General features: G+C 45.8%; 1 protein-coding gene across 1 annotated transcript in view; it reads right to left on the reverse strand.

The window, feature by feature from the left end:
• The window catches only part of washc4 (WASH complex subunit 4), a 79,163-nt gene that overhangs the window by 41,678 nt on the left and 10,541 nt on the right, over window positions 1-26,944 (reverse strand). Inside the window, exons 7-14 of the mRNA XM_055652747.1 lie at window positions 25,905-25,987; window positions 23,000-23,042; window positions 22,697-22,800; window positions 18,581-18,701; window positions 13,522-13,645; window positions 12,404-12,531; window positions 12,152-12,312; window positions 8,059-8,185 (exon numbers count right to left, since the gene is read on the reverse strand). Coding sequence (XP_055508722.1) covers window positions 8,059-8,185; window positions 12,152-12,312; window positions 12,404-12,531; window positions 13,522-13,645; window positions 18,581-18,701; window positions 22,697-22,800; window positions 23,000-23,042; window positions 25,905-25,987 — 891 coding nt within the window. The remainder of the gene's footprint in view (window positions 1-8,058; window positions 8,186-12,151; window positions 12,313-12,403; window positions 12,532-13,521; window positions 13,646-18,580; window positions 18,702-22,696; window positions 22,801-22,999; window positions 23,043-25,904; window positions 25,988-26,944) is intronic.

Genomic DNA, 26,944 nt, shown 5'->3' on the forward strand with positions numbered 1-26,944 from the left:
AATCACCAGATATAAGAGGAAAGCTCCCCCGCTCTTTGGACAATCGTCAGCTGACGAACGACCTGAATGAGTTTTACTGCAGGTTTGAAAATCAGAAACGTAACCCTGAAACCCCCTCTCCAACAAACACAGCCAGACCCCAGTCTACAAGGAATTGACCCTGCACCCTCTCCTTCCCATTCACCACTTCACACCTACTTCAGGCAAGACTCCAGTATGAAAAGAATGGACCCTTTCCCACCCCAACCAACACTTCACACCCACTCACAGCCTGACCTCAGTCTGCAAAGACTGGGCCCTTCTACACCCATCCCACTCCAATCACCATTTCACACCCAATTACTCATTTTTAACCAGTCCCTGCCTGCTTCAAAGTCTCCACTATTGTCCCTGTACCCAAAAAGGTAAGGATTACTGGTCTTTAAGGACTACAGGCAGTTCGCACCAAAGATCTTATAGCGAAGCAAGATAGGCTACTCCTGCTAAATGCAATGGACTGACGTGTAGTACGCTATGGAGGGGATCATGGGCATTTTTCCACGCCCATTTTAGCAACCTGAGCCTACCTAACCCGACCCGACTCGCACTGTAATCAATGTTGCGGGGCAACAGTTTGTGTGGGTCAGATTCATAAATCTGTCAGTTCAAACTTCTTGTCAAGAATAAAATTTGATTCTGGTAATTGTCTTTTTTAATATTTTTTTAAATCATTTCTTTTTAAATGGCTCACAAACAGTGTTTGAATTGATTTTGTAGTAACCGGAACCGACCCGACTTGCAGGGTGATTGACAGGGGGGGACTTTTTGTGCGTGATATAGGGTTAGATTCATAATTCTGTTAGTTCATAATTCCGTTGATTCTTGTTAAGGAATAAAATGTTTATAAACACACATACATGAAAATTATATAAATGTATATAACACACACAATTATATTTCTTCTAATCCAATAATGAACTTTATTTCAGACTAGACAAGGGACATTAAATAAGAAACATTGTCTCCTCCCCGCTGCCCCGGACCCCGCACTCTCTCTCCCCGCTGCCCCGACCCAGCACTCTCTCTCCCCGCTGCCACGCGCCCCGCACTCTCTCTCCTCGCTGCCCCGGACCCCGCACTCCCTCTCCACGCTGCCCTGCACTCTGTCTCCTCGCTGCCCCGCACTCCCTCCCCTCCCTGACGCTGCCCCCGCACTCCTTCTCCCCGCTGCCCCGCACTCTCTCTCCCCGCCGCCCCGGGCCCCGCACTCCTTCTCCCCGCTGCCCCGGGCCCCGCACTCTCTCTCCCCGCTGCCCCGGACCCCGCACTCTCTCTCCCCGCTGCCCAGCACTGTCCCTCCTCGCTGCCCTGGGCCCCACACTCCTTCTCCCCACTGCCCCGGGCCCCGCACTCCCTCTCCCCGCTGCCCCGGGCCCCGCACTCTCTCTCCTCGCTGCCCTGGACCCCGCACTCTCTCTCCCCCGCTGCCCGGACCCCGCCATCTCTCCTCGCTGCCCCGGCCCCCCCGCACTCCTTCTCCCCGCTGCCCCGGGCCCTGCACTCCTTCTCCCCGCTGCCCCGGGCCCCGCACTCCTTCTCCCCACTGCCCCGGGCCCCGCACTCCTTCTCCCCGCTGCCCCGGGCCCCGCACTCCTTCTCCCCGCTGCCCCGGGCCCCGCACTCCTCTCTGCCCCACACTCCTTCTCCTCGCTGCGGATCCAATCTTTGGCCGGAAGCAAGAAGGCGGGAGCAAGAAAGCGGAACAAGATGGCGGAACAAGATGGCGGAGTCAGGTTGCTAAAATGTGTCCTATAATCACCCATGAATCCGCCCATGAGCGTACCTCACGTTTGCGTGTGAGTAATCCATCTTGCTTCGCTATAAAATCTTTGGTTCGCACTGAGCTCTGTAATCATGAAGACTGTTGAAAGGCTTGTGCTGGCCAAGCTGAAAAATATCACAATCCCTCTGCTGGAACATCTGCATTTTGCATATTGGGCCAATAGATCTGTGGATAACACAGTCAATCTGAGCCTGCACTTCATCCTCCAGCACCTAGACCGCCAGGGAACCAATGCGAGGATTTTGTTTGTTGATTTTAGCTCTGCATTCAACACCATTGTGCCAAAGCTACTACGCTACAAACATTCTGAGTTGACTGTGCCTGAACCCCTCTGTCGGTGAATCACCAGCTTTCTGACAGACAGGAAGCAGCACGTGAGGCGGGAAAGCATATCTCGGACCCGCAAACGCTCAGCATAGGAGCACCGCAAGATGCATACTCTCACCTCTCCTCTACTCTCGCCACACCAATGACTGCACCTCCACAGACACCTCTGTCAAGCTTCCCAAAATTGCGGACGGCACAACCCTGATTGGACTGATCCAGGATGGGATCTCTGTAGTCTTTTCAGTTTGACATCTTTCCTATAACATGGTGCCCAGAACTGAACACAATATTCTAAATGCGGTCTCACCAAAGTCTTATACAACTGCAACATGACCTCCCAACTTCTATACTCAATACGCTGACTGATGAAGGCCAAAGTGCCAAAGTACTTTTTGACCACCTGATATACCTGCGACATGACCTTCAAGGAACCATGCAATCATTCCTCTGCACACCTGGCTAATTGATCCAGATCTTTCACAACCATCTTCACTATCTGCAAAACCACTCACTTCTGTATCATCAGCAAACTTGCTAATCTTGCCCTGTTCTGTGACTTTCACAGAATGCTGGAGTAACTCAGCGGGCCAGGCTGAGTATAGAAGTTGGGAGGTCATGTTGCAGTTGCATAAGAAGTTGGTGAGGCCGCATTCAGAGTATTGTGTTCTGTTCTGGGCACCATGTTATAGGAAATATGACATCAAACTGGAAAGGGTGCAGTGAAGATTTATGAGGATGTTGCCAGGACTAGAGGGCCAGAGCTATTGGGAAAGGTTGAGTAGGCTGGGACTATTTCATGGAGCACAGGAGGATGAGGGATGATCTAATAGAGGTGTATAAAATCATGATTTGAATAGATATGGTTGAGTCTTTTGCCCAGAGTAAGTGAATCGAGCAGACGACATAAGTTTAAGGTGAAGGGCATACGATTTAATAGGAATCTGTGGGGTATGTTTTTCACACAAAGGGTGGTAGGTGTGTGGAACAAGCTGCCAGAGGAGGTAGTTGAGATAGGGACTATCGCAACATTTAAGAAACAGTTAGACAGGTATATGGATAGGACAGGTTCGGAGGGATATGGATCAAACGTGGGCAGGTGCGACTAGTGCAGATGAGGCATGCTGGGCCGAAGGGCCTGTTTCTACACTGTATCACTCGATAACTCTATCTTTCCCTCTCAAACCCATTCTCGTACCTTTCCCCATTACCCCTAACACCCGTAGATACATAGAAAATAGGTGCAGGAGTAAGCCATTCAGCCCTTCGAGCCTGCACCACCATTCAATACGATCATGGCTGATCATCCAACTCAGTATCCCGTACCTGCCTTCTCTCCATACCCCCTAATCCCTTTAGCCAGAAGGGCCATATCCTCTTAAACTCCCTCTTAAATATAGCCAATGAACTGGCCTCAACTATCCTCTGTGGCAGAGAGTTCCAGAGATTCACCACTCTGTGAAAAATGTTTTCTCATCTCGGTCTTAAAGGATTTCCCCCCTTATCCTTAAGCTGTGACCCCTTGTCCTGGACTTCCCCAACATCGGGAACAATCTTCCTGCATCTAGCCTGTCCAACCCCTTAAGAATTTTGTAAGTTTCTATAAGATCCCCCCTCAATCTCCTAAATTCTAGAGAGTATAAGCCGAGTCTATCCAGTCTTTCTTCATTTGAAAGTCCTGACATCCCAGGAATCAGTCTGGTGAACCTTCTCTGCACTCCCTCTGTGGCAATAATGTCCTTCCTCAGATTTGGAGACCAAAACTGTACGCAATACTCCAGGTGTGGTCTCACCAAGACCCTGTAAAACTGCAGTAGAACCTCCCTGCTCCTATACTCAAATCCTTTTGCTATGAAAGCTAACATACCATTTGCTTTCTTCACTGCCTGCTGCACCTGCATGCCTACTTTCAATGACTGGTGTACCATGACACCCAGGTCTCGTTGCATCTCCCCTTTTGCTAATCGGCCACCATTTAGATAATGGTCTGCTTTCCTGTTTTTGCCACCAAAGTGGATAACCTCACATTTATCCTCACATGATACCTGTATCAATCAAGAATCTATCAATCTCCCCCTGAAAAATATCCATTGACTTGACCTCCACAGCAGTCTGTGGTAATGAATTCCACAGTTCACCACCCACTGACTTAAGACATTCCTGCTCATCTCCTTCCTAAAGGAATGTCTTTTAATTTTTAGGTTGTGGCCACTGGTCCTAGACTCCCCCACTAGTGGAAACATCCTCTCCAAATCCACTTCATCCAGGTTTTTACCATGCTGGGACAGATGGCAACAGCTTCACACTGTGTCCCAAAGCTTGTGTCCTGTCCTGCATCACCCAAGGCAGCAGAGATGTTATAGGAGAGGGCAAGCACCGTAACAAAGTAGCTCACGATGGTTTGGGTAACATTCAGGAATGTCTATGCATGTCACACCATGAATATTACTGAAGAACGGTCTTGACCCGAAATATAATCTGTACCATTTGTCCAGAGATGCTGCCTGACCCACTGAGTTACTCCAGCACTCCGTGAAGCGTCGCCTATTCATATTCTCAGCAGATGTTGCCTGACCCACTGAGTTACTCCAGCACTCCGTGAAACGTCGCCTATTCATATTCTCAGCAGATGTTGCCTGACCCACTGAGTTACTCCAGCACTTTGTGTCTATTTTCCCTTCACCCATCTGCTCAAGCCCACTCTCCCCCCTCCTTTCCTATGTTCCTTTCCACCCATAAACCTCTCTGCCTTTACATTTCATTCCTCTTTCAAATCTGCTCTACTTATCTACATGCATTTTTCTTCTTCACTTTTTAGTCATAGAATGATGCAGTGTGGAAACAGGCCCTTCAGCCCAACTTGCCCACATCGAACGACATATCCCATCTAAACTTGTCCCACTCACACGCGTCTGGCCCAAATCGATCTAAATCTGTCCTATCCATGTACGTGTCCAAATGTCTCTTAAACAGTAGGATAGTCCCAGCCTTAACTACCTCCTCTGGCAGCTCGTTCCATACACCCAGCACCCTTTGTGTGAAAAAGCTACCTCAGGTTCCTGTTAATTTCTGAAATATTGGTCATAAATTTGGTGCAAAAATGCTCCAAAATAAGGCTCAGAATGCATCAGAGAGCATCTAAAAACCCTGGTATCGAGGGACTTCATGCTTCGCGCTCGTGATGTGTGCAGCGCGCACATTATTTCACATTAAGTTTTTTGTAATCCTGTCATGCCACCCCCGTTTTTGAAAAGCTTCTTAAGGGCCTGGGTTGGACAGGCTAGATGCAGGACGATTGTTCCCAATGTTGGGGAAGTCCAGAACAAAGGGTCACGTTTAAGGATAAGTATTTTAGGACCGAGTTGAGAAAAACATTTTTCACGCAGAGAGTGGTGAATCTCTGGAATTCTCTGCCACAGAAGGTAATTGAGGCCAGTTCATTGGCTATATTTAAGAGGGAGTTAGATGTGGCTCTTGTGGCTAAAGGGATCAGGGGGTATGGAGAGAAGGCAGATACAGGATACTGAGGTAGATGATCAGCCATGATCATATTGAATGGCGGTGCAGGCTCGAAGGGCCGAATGGCCTACTCCTGCACCTATTTTCTATGTTTCTATGCTTCTATCCCCCAGGGGCGACACAGTTACAGCCTTACAGCGCCAGAGACCCAGATTCGATAATGACTATGGGTGCTGTCTTTACGGAGTTTGTACATTCTCTCTGTGACCACGTGGGGTTTCTCCGGTTTCCTCCCACACCCTAAAGACGTACAGGTTCGTAGGTTAAGATAAACACAAATAGCTGGAGTGACTCAGCAGGAGAGGCGCATCTTTGAAGAGAAGGAATGGGTGACATTTTGGGTTGAGACCCTTTTTCAGTCTTGACCCGAAAGGTCACCCATTCCTTCTCTCCAGAGATGCTGCCTGGCCCGCTGAGTTACTCTAGCTTTTTGTGTCTATCTTCAGTTTAAACCAACATCTGCAGTTCATTCTTACACAGGTTCGTAGGTTAATTGGCTTTGGTAACATTGTCCCCAATGTGTAGGATAGTGCTAGAGTATCCTACATGCTGGACGTGCTGGACTCGGTGGGCCAAAGGGTTTGTTTCCACGCTGTATCTCTAGTCTAATCCAAGCATCATTCTGGTAAATCTGCTCCGCACCCTTTCCAAAGTCTCCACATTCTTCCAGCAATTGGGCAAACAGAACAACACGCAATACTCCAAATGTGCCCTACCCAAAGTCCTACAAAGTGCCTATAAAGCTGTATCATGATCTCAAATTCAATAATATAGTGGGCTCATAATCTGTTGGGACATGGCACCTGATGGTGCCACACCGTTCAGCAAATAAGAAAATGCTGGAGGAACTCGGGCCAGGCAGCATCTGTGGAGGGAATGGACAGACAACGTCTTGGTGGGAACATTTCTACAGGCTGAAGGGTTCAGACTCAGAACGTTGTTGGTCATTTTTCCTCCATAGTTACTGCTTGGTAACTTGAATTTTCCTTTGGTCCAGAAGTATTTGCTCAGGGTGAGCAAATAGCCAAAGAACTGATAACTGCACCAGGACATTCTGCAACAATTTAAGGACTTAAGGGTGTCTCCCACTTGGTGATTTCTTCGGCGACTGCCGGCGTCGTACCAGGGTCGGCAAAAGATTTTGAACATTTCAAAATCCAGTGGCAACAAAAAAAGTTTCGACATTTGAAAAAACACCGCGCGTCATATTTCATTACACCACATCATGGCCGCATCACACCCCAAATATTTTGGTCACCCGATATGTCAGTCAAAAATGCCGGCAGTCGCCAAAAATATCGCCAAGTGGGACAGGCCCTTAACGAATAAAGGACTGAGTGTGTAGGAAGGAACTGCAAATGCTGGTTTACAACATAGACACAAAATGCTGGATTAACTCAGCGAGACAGGCAGCATCTCTGGAGAGAAGGAACGGGTGATGTCGAGACCCTTCTTCAGGTCTAAGTATGGGTTAATTCATTTACATTAAAAGATAAGAGTGTGATAGAAACAAGGGAAATAAAAATTAAAATAAAATTAAATGGGCAATTTTTTAAATGCCTAACAATTTACTAGCTAAAGGTACACTGTTTTAACATTTGCATGTTCTGATTCTGAGCCGTTTAAAATTCAATTAATTAAATGGATATTCACATATAATTAAAATTGTCCTTAATACTAAATACAAAAAGTTTAATATGCAGATACCGTAACTGCACAACTCCTAGACATGCTGGTTCTAATGATTAAGATTTTAACTCTTTCCCATTAAAACATCAACCTTTCTGTCCTGGGCCTCATTCATTGCCAGAGTGAGACAACATGCAAACTGGAGGAACAGCACCTAATATTCTGCTCTGGTTCCTTACAACTCAACAGTATGAATATTGAAGTCTCCACCCACCATCTTGGTATGCACCCATTTCTCCCTGCATTCCACCCCTCCCTTTTCCATCTATATCGCTTCTGGCTTTACTTTTCACTACACTTTGGGCACCCTTTTATATCCTTTTCACCTGCCAATCCAACCCAACACGGTTTGCCAACTTGCCAGGCTTTGCCCCACCCCCACTTTTCCAGATTTCTCTCCCCCCACACACACACACACTATAAATGGGTACCGACGTAAAATGTTGCTTATTCATATCCTCAAAGATGCTGCCTGACCTGCTGAGTTACTCCAGCACTTTGCCTCAAAATTCCAGCATCTGCAGTTTCTTGTGCCTCCAAATTGCTGGACAATTTGCTTGTTATTGGACATCGTTTTCACCAAATTTTGGACTATTATATAATTTAAGACAACCAAACTCTTAAGGTTGTGACTTATTTTTTGAACCAATCACATCCATGTTCTCTCTTAAGAGCCATGAAATTAGCAGATTTTAAAAAGTCACCTGTATAAAAACATTACATCTGCTGGACAGATCTTCAGCAAAGTTATCCGAATTCTGCACTTTGGACATGATGGATTCCATTTTCATCATCCACGAACTGATGAACAAGTAATATGACTGCACATCTCTATAAAATAAGATTGGACATGATTAAAGATCTGTGAACATTAAACTACATAGGTAGTGCTTGTATTCCACATTCTCGGGATAATTCCATTGTACTTTGGGATTACCTGTTGCATGTGTGCTGGCTATCAGGCGTATTGGTGTCTAAAGGGCCATCCATTCAAGCCTGCAAAACCAAAAACGGTCTTGACCTGAAACGTCACTTACTCCTTCTCTCCAGAGATGCTGTCTGACACACTGTTACTCCAGCTTTTTGTGTCCATCTCAGCCTTTTCCACTGTTCAGTCAGATTACGGTCGATCCACCCACATGAATTTGATGTTCTTTAATATCCCAAGCTAACTAAAATTTATCAGCTTGAACATATTAATTTATCAGCCACCTCATGAGCCTTTCACTCACCTGTTTCTTAATCAAGGATACTTAACTCGAGGTAGTTAAGAACTGCACAGGTTTAGTACTCTCAGATCTTACTAAAACTTTTTCCACTGAGTGATGTTTTATCTGCAAAAAGGTCCATCCGGCCCAGGGGGGCGCAATTACTGACTTGCCACGAACCTTAGTTTTACTCAAATGTAAAATTTAGATTCATTTCTTTCAAAATGTTTTCACAAATTTAATCACATTCTACTCAACCAAAAATAAGCCAGAGGCAGAATTAGGCCATTTGGCCCATCGAGTGGAGGGCAGCACAGTGGCAGAGTTGCTGCCTTACAATCAGTAGTGAGAAGTCCAGCCATACTCCTTCCCTATCCCCCAATGCCCTCCTAGCAATAAACACGTTCAAAATCATCTGAAGCAAGACCAGTCGAGACTTACAAGCTGCTCTGGCAAACCATCTCGTAGGCACTCGTCAAATTCCTTCTTTTGGGATCCAGTACCAACCTGATTTTCCCAGTCTACCGACATATTGAAATCCCCATGACCACTGTAACATTGCCTTTCTTACATGCCGATTGTATCTCCTGATGTACCCTACATCCTGGTTACTGTTTAGACTGGACTCTCTAATATCTCCCATTAGGGTCTTTTTACCCTTGCAGTTTATCTCTACCCATAAGGATTCTACATCTTCTGATCCTATGTCACCCCTTGGTAAGGACTGAATTTCATCCCTTACCAGCTGAGCAACCCCACCCCCTCTGTCAACCTGTCTGTCTTTCAATAGGATATGTAACGTAGGATATTCAGCTCTGAGCTCCAATCCTTTCAGCCACGTCTCTGTGATCCCTACAACATAGTACTTACCAAGCACTAGAAGCTCATCCACTTTGTTGCATATACTGCGTTTTTCTTTCAAATATAACACCTTTAGTTCAATATTCACCACCCCACTTTTCAAAATGGTCCTGATTTTCCCTGACCTTAGATTTTTATCCCTTCTTAAACTTTTTGTCTTCTGGACTATTACTTCTGGAGACGTCAGAAACCCCTCCTGCACTGTCCTTCCCTTTAACTTCATCCATACATTTCCGAATTGTTAACCCCCCCCTCCGCCCAATATTTAGTCGAGTTCAAGTGGAATCTGTCCCCTCCTTCCCCAATACTGATGCCAATGCCCCACAAATTGAAATCCACTTCCTCACACCAATCTTTGAGCCTCATGTTCAATTATTTAATCTTCTTGACCCTCTGCCAAATTGAACATGGCTCAGGTAGCAATCCCGAGATTATTACATTTTTGGTTCCTCTTTTCAATTTAGTCTCTAGCAATTCCCTCAGAACCTCTTTCCTCATTCTATCGACGTCATTGGTACCCACATGGACCACGACAACTGGATCTTTTCCCTCCCACTCCACATTTGTCTGCAGGTCAGACGAGATGTCCCGAACCCGGGCACCAGGCAGGCAACAGTCTTCAGGACTCTAGGTTTTTGCGATTGAAAATCGTGTCTTTTCCCTGAATGACAACTATGTATCTCTTCTCTCGCTCTCTCCTCTTGAATGGCTCCCTGATCTATGGTGACAAGGCTAGGTAGCTCATCTTTCCTACAGCCCCCACACTCGTGCACAGGGAGCAAGAATCTCAGACCAGCTTGACAAGCACAAGGGCTGAGACTCCTGCAACACTGCCCTTACCTCTACGCCCCTGCCTGCCTCACTTGCAGTCACATCCTCCTCCTGACCACGGAACAAGTTGGAAGCAGTTAATCTGACAGACGCGACTGCCTCAAGAAATGCAGCATCCAGGTAATTATCTCCATCCCTGATGTGCCGCAGTGTTTGAAGTCAGACTCCAGCTCGTCAACTTTGAGCCCTAGTTCCTCAATAATGTTTTACTTTTGACAGACTTGGCTTTAATTGTTTGTTACAAGAAAAATAAGTATCTATCCTTTTCTACAGGACCAAGAATTCCATTCCACTGAACACAATTAGCATTCACATATCAGATTCATGGAAATACTGAATTTGGTCGGGTGTTCAGAACCAAAGCAGAATCAGATCCAACTTCTGGCACATTGGCCGTCATCAGTCAGAGCATTGAGTATAGATGTTGGGAGGTCACATCGCAGTTATACAAGACATTGGTGAGGCCGCATTTAAAGTATTATGTTCAGTTTTGGGCACCATGTTATGGGAAAGATGTTGTCAAGCTGGAAAGGGTGCAAAGATTTGCAAGGATGTTGCCAGGACTAGAGGGAGAGGTTGAGCAGGCTAGGACTCTATTCCTTGGAGCTCAGAAGGATGAGCGGTGATCTTATAGATGTATACAAAATCTTGAGAAGGATAGGTTGGGTAAACAGAGAGAGGCTCTTGCCCAGAGTAGGTGAATCAAGAACCAGAGGACATAGGTTTCAGGTGTGGCGGGGGGGGGGGGGGGGGGGGGCAGGGGAAAGAACAGGGAAAGGGGGGGGGGGGGAACTTGGGGGTAACCTTTTCACACAAAGGGTGGTGGTGTATGGAACAAGCTGCCAGAGGAGGTAGTTGTGGCAGGGTCTATCACAACATTTAAGAAACATTTAGACAGGTACATGGATAGGATGGGTTCAGAGGGAAATGGGCCAAATGCTGGCAGGTGGGACTAGTGTAAATGAGACATGTTGGTCAGTGTGGGTACGTTGGGCCAAAAGGCCTGTTTCCCACACTGTATCACTATGACTTCTAGCTCATCTGCACTGCCATCTTTCATTGCATACTTGTACAGCTAGTGATTATCCATCAGCACAACACTGATTTCGTTCAAGGCTGGCAAATATTTGTAGTTGTGTTTTGTCACAATGGGAACACGATGCTTCAGTTTCATTGGATTATTCTACTTGGCGAGAGAGGTCCCCAAAATATCCAGACAACATTAAGTGAGTAATAGTCCCATTCACATTTGTGCATTTAGTTCCACCAGGACGGCTATATGGTAACACCATGGTCAGCCTAAGCAAACTGAAGACTATTGATAGCTCTTTCACACGCCAACACCATCCCTCTAACTCTAAATATAATGAACATTTTAAAAAAACTACAGCTGCAGGAAATCCAAAATAGGAAACAGAAAGTACTAGAAACACAAAATCAGGCAACATCTGAACCAAGACTGGAAACCGTCCTAAAACCTTATGCGGCACAGTGGTGCAGCGGTAGAGTTGCCAGCTCACAGCACCAGAGACCCGGGTTCCATCCTGACTACAGGTGCTGTCTGTACAGAGTTTGTATTTTCCCTGTAACCTGCATGGGTTTTCTCTGAGATCTCTGGTTTCCTCCCACACTCCAAAAACGTGCAAGCGTGTAGGTTAATTGGCTTGGTATAATGGTAAAATTATCCTTAGTGTGTGTAGTGTAGTGTAAATGTGTGGGGATCGTTGGTCGGCGTGAGCCGAAGGGCCTGTTTCCACGCTGTATCACTAAAACTAAAACCTTCTGATTTCTCGATGTCACGCTGGCACATTGTCATTCTACCCTCATGGTGTGGAGGAACATCTGATGGCCTTGCACAGTCTACCATAACCCACAACTGCAATAGACTGAGACCTACTTGGACAGAGTTTGGGCCTTCTGCTGCAAGAAGTTCTCCCTCTGGTTTTTAATAGATTGAAGATTTTTTTTCTCTGTTAGCTTTACAGCTGATGCCATTTTATCCATCAGGAACTGGTCAGCATACCAGATAACGTTGGCAGCGAGAGTTATGGCAGGTACCTGTAATGAGCCAGCCAGAAAGATCAAAGTTCAGATATAGCAAACGATTTCAAAGGACAACTGAAATAACCCCCGTGAGAATGTTGCTTACCTTCTTGCAAATGTCTAATAATGATTTGTATAATTTTTTATCCAATGTCCTGAAGATCTGGAAGTGCAGTACAAACAGTGCACAGGTGCCAGTATATTTGTCTCGCTGATCAATCTCTGAGGGCTCCCCTGGTGCAAATACAAAAGAGAAAACCTCTGTTAGGAAAATATATCTTCCAGCACAGAACCAAACAGATCCCAACTAGAATTTTTAGAATTAGAATAATGTATCACAGATTCAGGCCCTTTCCCCTACTGTGTGGAATTCTAAGGCTGGGGCTTTATAAGGTGCTGGTCAGACCGCATTTGGAATATTATGAGCTATTTGGGGCCCTTTATCTGAGGAAGGATGTGTTGGTGCTGGAGAGGGCCCAGAGGAGGTTTACGAGAATGATTCCAGGAAAGTTCTCACTGGAGTGAGGATGAGGGGGATCTCATTGAAACATAGAATAGTGAAAAGCCTGGTTAGAGTGGATGTGGAGAGTATGTTCCCACTGGTGGGAAAGTCCAGGACCAGAGGCCATAGCCTCAGAATAAAAGGACTCAACTTTAGGTAGGAGATGACGAGGAATATTTTTAGTCCGAGGGTGGTGAATCTGTGGAATTCATTGCAGCGGAAGGCTGTGGAGGCCGTCAATGGATAGTTTTAAGACAGAAATTGATAGAATCTTGATTAGTACGAGTATCAGGGGTTAGGGCTTATAGGGAGAAGATAGGAGAATGGTGTTGAAAGGGAAAGATAGATCAGCCATGGTTGAATGGCGGAGTAGACTTGATGGGCTGAATGGCTTATTTCTGCTATCACTTATGAACATGAATTAGGATATAGGTTTAGTTTCAGATGACCTTATGAAGAATTTAAGATGCTTGGCCACCCAACAGTAAACTGGAATCGCCAAACTCAGAGGTGATGCATGGATGACTATTTACACAGTAGATAAACAGAAGTAGAAGTTACGGAGGTTCAACTGCTGGAGGATGTGGAATTCAACCGTAATCCTCAGAGATAACTGTAACATCACAATGGAGAATAACCTTGTTTGGCTTAAAACAGCTGCAGGCAGTAATTCCACATTCAAAGATAACCAGCATGTAAAAGTTGAAGAATAATTATCTTACCAATCTTTGACTCCACGTTGCTGAAGATAGTGCGAATATTGTAGGCAAATTCTTCTGCAAACGTGCTATTTTTGGAGACCGAGGTTGGTTCATTTATTTTGTCAAAATGCTGTTCAACACAGGCCTACACAATAAATGGATTCATGGAAGATAATTATCCACCTCGTACAAGCTATGACAAGTACAAAGCTTTAAGATTAAGATGAACAGGGTAGCACAGTGGCGCAGCTGGTGGAGCTGCTGCCTCACAGAATCCGAACCTCACGTGTTGTCTGTGTGAAGTTTGCACGTCCTCCCTGAGACAGTGTGCTCCGGCTTCCTCCCACATCCCAAAGGCATTCAGGTTTGGAGGTTAATTGGCCTTCATAAATTACCCCTCGTGTGCAGGGAGTGGATGAGAAAGTGGGATAACATAGAACTAGTGTGCACGGGTGATCGTTGGTCAGCATGGACTCGGTGGGTCGTAGGGTCGGTTTCCATGCTGTATCTCTAACCAAACATACCACAAAAAGCTACTATGTATATTTAAATATCATTTGCAGTAACTACATTAAATACTTGGCTGTTACAGCTGTTTGAGAGCTTTACTGCAGATAAGACATTTCAATCGGCATGTATTCAAAAAGGAAAGAATCTGGAGACAGGGAAGGAAAATTAAGCAGAGGTAGAAGATCAGCACCTGTTCCAAGCAGAAATGAAGAAAAATTAGTGTTATACAGCGTGTAGGAGGAAATAAGATGCTGACTAACACCAAAGATAGGCAAAAAATGCTGGACTGGCAGCATCTCTGGAGAAAAGGAATAGATGAGGAAAGGAAGAGGAATAAAGATTCCAAGGGGAGTAGGGGGCGACCATGGCTGACAAGGGAAGGCAGGGCCAGTATAAAACAAAAATAAATAAATAATAAAATAAAAGACAAGAAGTACAACATAGCAAAGATGAGGGGGAAGCGCATGTGAAGAGGAAAAAATTTGTTAAGATCAAAGTTGGACCCTTGTAGACTGAAAAGGGTGAATTTATTATGGGGCACAAGGAAATGGCAGACAGATGATTCACTCAAGGTGTTCCCCAAGGCTCCGTACTCGACCCCTCCTCTTCATCATCTACATCCTCCCCCTTGGTCAGATACTCCACCACTTCAACCTGGACTTCCACTGTTACGCCGATGACACCAAGATCTACCTCCAAATCCCAAAATCCCCCCCCCCCCCCCCCCCCCCCCCTCTCCCATATCAACTCCTGTTTGTCAGCTATAAAAACCTGGATGCAACATAACTTCCTCAAACTCAACAGCGATAAAACAGAATTCCTCCTCATAGGCTCCAAAGCCACACTCAGCAAAATCAATAACCCCACTCTCACCATCGACGGCACCACTGTCTCCCCATCTCCACAACCTTGGCGTTATCTTTGATTCCACCCTCTCCCTTGAGTCTCGCATCCGCCATGTCATTAAAACCTCCTTCTTTCACCTCCGCAACATCGCCAAAATCAGACCCTCTCTCACACCTCCCGTTGCTGAAAGACTCATCCATGCCTTCATCTCCTCCCGACTGGACGACTGCAACTCACTTCTCCTTGGCATCAGCTCCACCTACATCAACCGACTCCAACTGGTCCAGAACGCAGCCGCCCGACTCATCACCCACACCAAATCCTGGCATCGCATCACTCCAGTCCTCAAACAACTTCACTGGCTTCCCATCTCCCACCGGATCACCTACAAAATCCTGGTCCTCACCTACAAAGCCCTCCACCATCTGCCCCCCCCCCCCCCATATCTCACTGACCTCCTTTCCCCCTACCAACCCTCACGGTCCCTCAGATCCACATCAGCCGGTCTCCTCTCCATCCACAAGTGCAACCTCCGCAGTTTTGGGGACAGAGCCTTCTCCAGGGCAGCTCCCAGGCTCTGGAACTCCCTCCCCCAACTGATCCGCAATTCCGTGTCCCTCACCATCTTCCAGTCCCGCCTCAAGACCCATCTCTTCACCTCTGCCTATCCTTAGCCCCACGTCCCCCTCCCTTTTCATCTGTGCTTGAATTGCCTCATATTGTGTTTTGAATTGAATTCTGTCTTTAATTTGTGTAGTAGTCATGTCTCTATTATTTATTTCATTCCGCTTACATGTTTTTCCTCTACTTGCTAAATTTTTGTAAGGTGTCCTTGAGACTCTTGAAAGACGCCCATAAATAAAATGTATTATTATTATTATTATTAGATGAATAGGTACTTTGGGTCCGTCTTCACTAAGGAGGACACAAACAATCTTCCTGATGTACTAGTGGCCAGAGGATCTGGGGTGGCGGAGGAACTGAAGGAATCCACATTAGGCAGGATATGGTGTTGGGTGGACTGATGGTACTGAAGGCTGATAAATCCCCAGGGCCTGATGGTCTGCATCCCAGGGTGCACAAGGAAGCGGCTCTAGAAATCATGGACGCATTGGTGTTCATTTTCCAATGTTCGATAGATTCAGGATCAGTTCCTGTGGATTGGAGGGTAGCTAATGTTATCCCACTTTTTAAGAAAGGAGCGAGAGGGAAAACAGGGAATTATAGACCAGTTAGCCTGACATCGGTGGTGGGGAAGATGCTGCAGACAATTATAAAAGATGAAATAGCGGCACATTTGGATAGCAGTAACAGGATAGGTCCGAGTCGGCATGGATTTACGAAGAGGAAATCATGCTTGACTAATCTTCTGGAATTTTTTGACGAAACTAGAAAAATGGACAAGGGAGAGCCAGTGGATGTAGTGTACCTGGACTTTCAGAAAGCATTTGATAGGGTCCCACATAGGATATTAGTGGGCAAAATTAGGGCACATGGGGGTAGAGTGCTGACATGGGTAGAAAATTGGTTGGCAGACAGGAAACAAACAGTAGGGATTAACGGGTCCCTTTCAGAATGGCAGGCAGTGACTAGTGGGGTATCACAAGGCTCGGTGCTGAGACCGCAGCTATTTACAATATACATCAATGATTTAGATGAAGGGATTCAAAGTAACATTAGCAAATTTGCAGATGACACAAAGCTGGGTGGCAGTGGGAACTGTGAGGAGGATGCGATGAGAATGCAGGGTGACTTGGACAGGTTGGGTGAGTGGGCAGATGCAGTTTAATGTGGATAAATGTGAGGTTATCCACTTTGGTAGCAAAAACAAGAAGGCAGATTATTATCTAAATGGTGTCAAGTTGGGAAACGGGGAAGTACAATGGGCTCTGGGGGTCCTTGTCCATCAGTCAATGAAAGTTCAAGTGTTCAAGTTGAAGTTCAAGTGAGTTTATTGTCATGTGTCCCTGTATAGGACAATGACATTCTTGCTTTGCTTCAGCACACAGAATATAGTAGGCATTTACTACAAAACAGATAAGTGTCCATATACCATAATATAAATATATACACACATGAATAAATAAACTGATAAAGTGCAAATAACAGATAATGGCTTATTAATAATCAGAGTTTTGTCCGAGCCAGGTTTAATAGCCTGATGGCTGTGGGGAAGTAGCTACTCCTGAACCTGGTTGTTGCAGTCTTCAGGCTCCTGTACCTTCTACCTGAAGGGGATGAGCATGTGGCCAGGATGGTGTGGGTCTTTGATGATACTGCCAGCCTTTTTGAGGCAGCGACTGTGATAAAAGTAAGCATGCAGGTACAGCAGGCAGTGAAGAAAGCGAATGGCATGTTGGCCTTCATAACAAAAGTTGAGTACAGCAGAGAGATCCTTCTGCAATTGTACAGGGCCCTAGTGGGACCACACCTGGAGTATTGTGTGCAGTTTTGGTCCCCTAATTTGAGAAAGGACATTCTTGCTATTGAGGGAGTGAAGCGTAGGTTCACAAGGTTAATTCCTGGGATAGTGGGGCTGTCATATGCTGAGAGAATGAAGCAGCTGGGCTTGTATACTCTGGAATTTAGAAGGATGAGAGGTTATCTTATTGATACATAAGATTATTAAGGGTTTGGACATGCTAGAGGCAGGAAACATGTTCCCGATGTTGGGTAGTCCAGAACCAGGGGCCACAGTTTAAGAATAAAGGGTAAGGTATTTAGAACGGAGATGAGAAAACACTTTTTCACACAGAGAGTTGTGAGTCCGTGGAATTCTCCACAGAGGGCGGTGGAGGCCAGTTCTCTGGATACTTTCAAGAGAGAGCTTGATAGGGCTCTTAAAGATAGCAGTCAGGGGATATGGGGAGAAGGCAGGAACTGGGTGCTGATTGTGGATGATCAGCCATGATCACATTGAATAGTGGTGCTGGCTCTAAGGCCGAATGGCCTACTCCTGCACCTATTGTCTATTGTGTAGTTTCGGATCGAGACCCTTCTTCAGACTGAGGGTCAGGGGAGAGGGAGTCTCGATACATGGATGGTAAGGTGTGAAAATGACAGATCAAAGGACGATGATGAGAAAATGTAGAATGGTGAATTGTTGCCTGAGGGGAAGGTGACAACGAAGAACACAATCAGTAAAATTAATCAGGACAGTGAAACTAGTCGGGGAACTAGTGTGGGGGAGGGAGGGGGAGAGAGAGAGAGAGAGAGAGAGAGGGAAAGCAAGGGGTACTTGAAGTTAGAGAAATCAATATTCATACCGCTGGGGTGTAAGCTGCCATTTACAAAGTAAAATGTTTTCATTCACCACCTAGGAATATGATTAAACTGGTATTGGTAATGTTATGTGTACTGAGTTTAGTTTAGAGATACAGCGAGGAAACAGGCCCTTCGGCCCACTGAGTCCGCACTGACCAGTGATCTCGGCACACTAGCACTATCCTACACACACTAGGGACAATTTACAATTATACCAAGCCAGTTAACCAACAAACCTGTACGTCTTTGGTGACGAAATTTCGTTCAAGGAATCTAATCTAATCTGACGTGGGCACTGAGATACGGTGGAAAAACTTTGCATGCTATCCCATCAAATCATATAAAGGGTGTGATCATCAATGGGCTGCATGGCCTGAAGCCATTTCATATGTTATTATCCACAATGAAACAACATTTCAGGCAGTTCATTAGTTTTCCGGTGACATCCAAAAACACCAACCTGGAAAATCATCGTACTCAGCAACTGGCGCTCTAGTTTTAACAGCAATTTCTCAAATGGTTTCAGTTTCTCTTCAGCAATTCCAAATTTAGATGGATTGTGGTGGACTGATTTCAGTAACCTAAAAATCAAAACAGCCGTAAATATTTTTATATGATAGATTGTAATTAACACAGGGTCAACCCCAGGCCTCTGGCACTGAGCAGCAGCAGCTCTACCGATGTGCCACTGCATTGACAGGCAAGGACTGATTAAGGATGTGTAGGAAAGAACTGCAGATGCTGGTTTAAATCGAAGGCAGACTGATTAAGGATAGTCAGCCCCGTTTTGTTGTGGAAAGTCATGTCTCACCAATTTGATATGAATTTTGTTTTTGTAAAGGTCATCAAAAGGTTTGACTGGGGCAGGACAGTGGGCATCTATTCAAAATTGTTTGGATGGAAGGAGTCTTGGTCGCATTATGGACCTCGGGCTTTTCGATTTGCATTAATATTGTTTTTTAAATGTACTTAAATTTGTTTGCTGTGTTATCTATGAGTACTCTGTTTACAGCGCAAAAGACCCGGGTTTAACCCTGACTTTGACTGCTGTCTGTATAAAGTTTGCACGTTCTCCCTGTGACCTGTGTGGGTTTTCCCCGGGATCTCCCGATTCCTCCCACACTCCAAAGTTGTACAGGTTTGTATGTCAATTGGTTTGGTATAATTATAAATTGTAGTGTGTGCAGGATGGTGCGAGTGTGCAGGGATCGCTGGTTGGTGCTGCCTCGGTGGGCCGAAGGGCCTTGTATCGCTGAACTAAAGTCAGAATGTGGTATGGAGGGTTATCATTCTGATTGTGACCAGGAGATGCCACACTGATCTATTGTGGATCCAGTTTGTCACCGTTACAGGTTGCTCAGTTAAAGATACAGGTGCACAACCTTTTATCCGAAAGCTTTGGGACCAGACACTTTTCGTAATTCGGAATTTTTTGGCTTTCGGAATGGAAGATTTTTAGCGTAGATTTTAACGGCTGGCTCAGTGGTAGAGTGCTCGGCTCATATCCGCAAGGTCGCGAGTTTGCGCCTCGATCCCGGCAGTTACTCGATCGCGAGTTTGAGTCTTCAATGTAGTTTTTTCTTGCAGAATAGGAGAGAATAGGGAGAGTTAGGCTGGGATCATTCCCTGCGAGATGATCTTAGTGTGGGAGACAAGTGTAGGAGAGGTGTACTGATGTGTGGGCAGAACTTTGGAAGTGATTGCCCACCATTCTCAAAAGCCGCTGTGTCTCCCTGTCCCTGGGATAGCAGGGGGCGATTAAACAACACAATAACCCCCTCCCCCTCCACCTCCAACTCGAGAGGAATCCGCTCCCCGATGGGCCGCTATGGCGACAAGTGGCAGTTCGCCCACAGCCCGAGCTGCGCCACCCCAAGAACAAGACGTACCTTGCACACCATCAGCTTCTGCCCCTACGGGGAGCGTGTTCCTCTGGAGTTGGAGCGGGGCTGGGCTGGAGTTGCTGATCTGGGATCTCCGTGCTTGCAGTGGGCCTGGGGGTCGGTGTCCCGATGAGGGGGCGCAGCTCGGGCTGTGGGCGAGCTGCCACTTGTCGCCTTAGCAGCCCATCGGGGAGCGGCTTCTGGTGGTCCTGACGTTTCCGGCCAGTTTGCAGTTTTCCTCTGGAGTTGGAACGGGGCTGGGCTGCTGCTGGCTGTGGGTCTCTGGGATCTCCGTGCTTGCATCGGGTCAGTGTCCCGTTGGTCCTGACGCCTCCAGTGACTGGCACTGACCTGCTGGCATCGCCGACGTGAAGACAGTGCAAAGCCCCCGCGCCGGTGCAATGCGCGGGGAGCTGGAGAGGGGAGGGAAGGGGTCACACACATGGCCGGGAAGCAGAGGGGTGTAGGTGGGGTGAAACTGAAGAGAGCGACAATCTGCTGCTGCTCGCCCGCCGAGTTAAAAAGTTCCCACGCAAGACTCACGATACACTGTGTATCGTGACTCTACCGTGGGAACTTTTTAACTCAGCGGGCAGGCAGCAGCAGATTGTCAATTATTAACCCTCCTGCGCAATATACCCTCACCTTCTCTTTTATGAATGGGGATTTAGTTCCCCTTTCTTCGAGGACCGACCAGAGGTTCCGCTGTCACCTCTGCGGGCCGCCCTCGGTGAACGTCTTCAAGGACCTTTCTTCAAGGACCGAAAAAATGTCCGCTATTCGGAGCTTTTTGTTATTTGGAATTTCGGATAAAAGGTTGTGCACCTGTAGTTGCATTTCTATGAAACATCACATTATAGAAAATCTTGTTATTAAAAATGGTTAATGGAGAAGAGGATTGGGGAAGGAACTAGAGAGTTTCAGACTCATATTGTCTTTTTTTCAACAGTATTTTCAAAAATATAAAGGTCTTTATGATTAACGCAAGTTTATTTTAGAACAGAAAGTAAACAACATTAAAGGCTGCACACTTGACTGCACATTGGCCTTCATCAGAGTATTGAGTATAGAAGTTGGCCGGACATGTTGTAGTTATAATGTGTTATATTGCAGCTATATTTCAGTTGCTTCGGTGAGGCACAACTCATTAACTCAACGGTGAGTAACTCAGCGGGACAGGCAGCATCTCAGGAGAGAAGGAATCGGTGATGTTTCTGGTTGAGACCCTTCTCCAGTGAGAGCCAGGGGAAAGGGAGTCTAGATATATAGAAACATAGAAATAGAAACATAGAAATTAGGTGCAAGAGTAGGCCATTCAGCCCTTCGAGCCTGCACCGCCATTCAATATGATCATGGCTGATCATCCAACTCAGTATCCCGTACCTGCCTTCTCTCCCTACCCCCTGATCCCCTTAGCCACAAGGGCCACATCTAACTCCTCTTAAATATAGCCAATGAACTGGCCTCAACTACCCTCTGTGGCAGAGAGTTGCAGAGATTCACCACTCTCTGTGTGTGAAAAAGGTTTTTCTCATCTCGGTTTTAAAGGATTTCCCCCTTATCCTTAAGCTGTAACCCCTTGTCCTGGACTTCCCTAACATCGGGAACAATCTTCCTGCATCTAGCCTGTCCAACCACTTAAGAATTTTGTAAGTTTCTATAAGATCCCCCCTCAATCTCCTAAATTCTAGAGAGTATAAACCAAGTCTATCCAGTCTTTCTTCATAAGACAGTCCTGACATCCCATGAATCAGTCTGGTGAACCGTCTCTGCACTCCCTCTATGGCAATAATGTCCTTCCTCAGATTTGGAGACCAAAACTGTACGCAATACTCCAGACCCTGTACAACTGCAGTAGAACCTCCCTGCTCCTATACTCAAATCATTTTGCAATGAAAGCTAACATACCATTCGCTTTCTTTACTGCCTGCTGCACCTGCATGCCTACCTTCAATGACTGGTGTACCACGACACCCAGGTCTCGCTGCATCTCCCCCTTTCCCAATCTGACACCATTTAGATAATAGTCTGCTTTCCCGTTGTTGCCACCAAAATGGATAACCTCATATTTATCCACATTATACTGCATCTGCCAAACATTTGCCCACTCACCCAGCCTATCCAAGTCACCTTGCGGTCTCCTAGCATCCTCCTCACAGCTAACACTGAGCCCCCCAGCTTAGTGTCATCCGCAAACTTGGAGATATTGCCTTCAATTCCCTCATCCAGATCATTAATATATATTGTAAATAGCTGGGGTCCCAGCACTGAGCCTTGCGGTACCCCACTAGTCACTGCCTGCCATTGTGAAAAAGGACCCGTTTACTCCTACTCTTCTTTGCTTCCTGTTTGCCAGCCAGTTCTCTATCCACATCAATACTGAACCCCCAATGCCTTGTGCTTTAATATAGAAGGGTAAGGTGTGAAAATGACAGATCAAAGTAGACGATAATAAGGAAATGTAGAATGGTTCACTGTGTAGCTGAGGGGAAGGTGACAAGGAGGCACACAATTAGTAAAATATATCAGAAGGACACCTCTCTTTCACAGAAACCATAAAAGTGTCAATTTCCTTCACTGTTGTCTGACTCACAAAGTTCCACCAGCACTGTGTTTTGAACTAACGCAATCTGTAAGTGAATTAAATTATACACCACTGAAACCATCTGAATGTTTTCACTGCATATTCCAACCTTTTGTATGTGATCCAGTGGTCCTTCAAGGTGACATGAGTCTCGATTATTTCATCCAGAGTGAGGAGGACAGCCAGTAGCTCCCCTAGATGTTCATACACAGTCTGAAACAATATTGTTTATGCATTACTTCACGGGGATATCATCTCCACATTTAAACATGTTCGCTAACTTAATGTTTCGACACAGTCTAACAGTAACGTACATTAAATTAAGGGAGTCGATTGCTATAGATTAAAAAAGGTTTGCCAAAAATAAATGGTTTTTTTTATGTTTGTTTAAAAAAATAAAATAATCGCTCACCTGGAAATGAACCCCTGTGGTTTCTACGATTTTTGGTGCAGTCCTATGGGAAAGGAAAACTTTAGTAATAGGAGTACAATTATAAAGGACATGTATTATTTCTACTATTAAAAAAAGGGCTGTGTGCTACAGGTGGCACGATGTCACAGCGGTAGAGCTGCTGCCTTACAGCGCCAGAGATCAGAGTTTAACCTGTCTATGGTGCTGTCTATACTGAGATTATACATTCTCCCCGTCACCACGTGAGTTTTCTCCGGGCGCTCCCGTTTTCTCCCACAGTCCAAAGATGTACAGGTTTGTAAGTTAATTGGCTAAAAAGTAAAAAATATCCCTAGTGTGTAGGATAGTGTTAATGTGCGGGGATCGATGGTTAGCACAAACTCGTTGGGCTGAAGGGCCTTGTTTCTGTGCTGTTTCTCCAAGACAAAGAATTAAAGTAGTAAATAAAATACAAGAACCTGACCCAGAGGTAAAAATATCCCACCCCGCTGTTTGTGTGAGGATCCCACAGCATTCAGGATGTTCCAAATTAGTAGAGAATTGAGAAAAAATACAAAATACAGACGAGGTCTTTTCTTTTCCCAAGTTCCCCTAGTGACAGCACAGTGAAAATGATACCTAGGGCGTTGATATGGTCCTCCTAGAGGGAAGAGTAATTGAACAGAAAAGTTTGAAGGAAAACTAAAATAAATAGTTTTCAATTTTAGGAGCTCTCTTGTTTTGTTACAAGATGCTACGAGGTGGTGATGAATATTGTCCAACAGCTGGCCTGATGTGTGACTACCAGAAAAGGAGAGTTTGTGCAGGAATCACGTGGCTATCCTCCACTAAGTATACCTTTTTTGGACACAATTGCGAGGAGAGCAGTCATGGGAGAACACCATCAGTGGTACCAGGCCTGACCCTGATGCCCATTAGGGGAGGGTGAAGGCAGACAGAGTGAGAGTAAAAAGGGACCAATTAGTTAGGGTTAAGAAGAAGATTATGAGACTCCAGGATGGCATGTTGACTCCCTGATCTTTGCACAAATCACAGAGTGGTCAGGAAGTGAAGGATTGCAGAGGCAAGTGCTGAGTTTGGAGATGAGCTTGGTTGGTATAATGCTATTGAAAACTGAGCTGTAGTCTGTGACGTAGGTGTCTCTCTTGTGCGGTGCTCCAGGGATGAGCCTAGGGTCAGGGACATTGGATTAACCATGGACCTGTTGCGGTAGTAGGCGAACTGCAGTGGGTCAAGGTTTCTTGGTAGCCTGGATTTAATGTATGCCATAACCAGCCTCTCAAAGCATTTCATGATGGTGCAGGTCAAGGCCACTGGACAGTAGTCTTTAAGGCATGACAACTTGCTTTCCTTCAGCACCAAGATGGTGTTGATTTTAGAGATACAGCGCGGAAACATGCTCTTCGGCCCACCGAATCTGCATGACCAGCGATCCCAGACATTAGCACTATCCTACACACACTGGGGACAATTGACACATACCAAGCCAATTAATCTACATACTTGTACGTCTATGGAGTGTGAGAGGAAACCGAAGATCTCGGAGAAAACCCACGCGGTCACGTGGAGAACATACAAACTCCGTACGGACAGCACCCGTATTCGGGATCGAACCCGGATCTCTGATGCTGCAAGCGCTGTAAGGCAGCAACTGTACCGCTGCGCCACCGTGCTGTGTTCTTCTTGATGCAGGTGGATATTTCCGAACGGAGTAAAGAGGGATTATAGATGTACGCGGAACTCCCGCTAGTTGATCTGCGCAATTCCTAAGGACACGGCCAGGAGCTCCCTCCGGCCAGTTGCTTTCTGTGGGTTCACCTGCAGGAAGGCCAATCAACCATGGTCCTGGAAAAAGGCACACTCAAGTCTGAAGAGACAGATGTCATCGCTCTGTCGGCCTTCTGCTCAAGGCGAGCATAGAATGCATTATGTTCATCAAGGAGGGCTGCACTACCACCAGCAATTCTGCCCAACTTCACTTTGCAACCAGCTATAGTATTCAGGCATTTTGACAGTGTGCGGTTGTCCAAATGATTATACTGGGACCCGTTAGCTCCAGTATTGTCTCTTGGCATTCCTGATGGCTTTACGAAGATCACAGCGAGCTTTCTTGCACCACTCGGGATCATTTGACTTGTATGCGGCGATCTTGGCCTTCACCTGGGAATTGATCTCACGGTTCATCCATAGTTTGTTTGGGAATATGCAGGGAAATGGAAGGAGATGGATCGCTTGCAAGCAGAGGAGGTTAGGTTAACGTAATCATATTTGTCATAGACATTGTGGGCTGACTATGCTGAAATAGTCTAACTTAATTACAGGACTCCTTGTTAAAAAATATATTCAACAATAAAAAATGCTGCTGTTTCTTATTTTTAGAATATTATTACGATCTGGAGTTGCTCTTAATTCTATTACTTTGAGATAATTTATAAAGTTGTATCTGGTGCTGAGCATCTCTACTCAGAAAAGAGCAGTGGACAACAATGGAGGGACCCGGCGGGGAGCCACCGTGAAGGATGAGGGACCCGAGGGCCAGGGAGGGGGGCTGCTGCCACATGCGGCTGCAGGCTGTACACGGGAATGTTTGGTGGACATTTATGTACTGCCCGCGTCAGGTCAGCTGCACGATTTTACTGGGTTGGTTGAATGCAAGACAAAGCCGTTCATTGCACTAGTGACAATACAGTATCATTGAATCATTGCTTAGAGTGGCTGATTTGAGAAATGGAAATGCATTACAGGAGCAGAAATGAATACACTTTCTTAGCACAATATTACGGTGTTAATAAGGGAAATTATTCTATCCTTTTGTTTCAAGATCAACACAGAACATAGATAACTTTTGTTTTTAAACTCCTCACAGACTGTTCCTCCAATGGGTTTACAATGGAAATGTACTTACTTACTGCTGGTGTAGAGTGAAGCCAGCTGTTGGACAATATTCATCACCACCTCGTAGCATCTTGTAACAAAACAAGAGAGCTCCTAAAATTGAAAACTATTTATTTTAGTTTTCCTTCAAACTTTTCTGTTCAATTACTCTTTTAAATGATCATAAACCATGTGCTTCAGGAACATTTCTTAACACCAATTTAGTTTTCCACAAAGCTCATCATAAATGGTTCAAGCTGGACATGGTGGATGGCAAAGTAGAGGATTTGTTTCCTTACAAAGGTCCGGACTATGGGTGTTGTCTGAAGGGAGTTTCTAACATTTTCCCTGTGACCACGTGGGTTTTCTCCGGGTGCTCCACTTTCCTCCCACATTGCAGACGTGCAGGTTTGTAGCTTAAATGGCTCCTGTAAATTGCCCCTAGTAAAATGATGGAGTTACTCAGCAGCTCAGCTCAGGCAGCATCTCTGGAGAAAAGGAATAGGTGATGTTTCGGGTCAAGACCCTTCTTCAGAGTGAGAATCAGGGGAGAGGAAAAATAGAGGTGTGAAAAGGTACAAAGAACAAATCACAGCTAGCACCAACGACACAAGGTGGAGCCCACGATGGTCCCTTATTGGCTGTGGAAGAGGTGATAAAGGGATATATGGATGCAAATAGCAGATCTAGCAGGACGACTAGGGTGGGGGATGGACTGAGAGAGAGGGAATGCAAGGGTTACTTGAAATTAGAGAAATCAATATTCATACTGCTGAGTTCTAAGCTGTCCAAGCGAAATATGAGGTGCTGTTCCTCCAATTTGTGTATGGCCTCACTCTGACAGTGGAAGAGGCCCAGGTCAGAAATGTCAGTGTGGGAATGGGAGGGGGAGTTAAAATGTTTGGCAACCGGGAGATCGCGTAGGCCAAGGCAGACTGAGCAAAGGTGTTCAGCAAAACGATCGCCCAGCCTGCGCTTGGTCTCGCTGTTTTATAGGAGTCCACACAGAGAACAGTCGATACAGTAGATGAGGTTGGAAGAGGTGCAAGTGAACCTTTGCCTCACCTGAGA

This window comes from Leucoraja erinacea, chromosome 22, assembly GCF_028641065.1.
Source record: "Leucoraja erinacea ecotype New England chromosome 22, Leri_hhj_1, whole genome shotgun sequence".
Lineage (NCBI taxonomy): Eukaryota > Metazoa > Chordata > Chondrichthyes > Rajiformes > Rajidae > Leucoraja > Leucoraja erinaceus.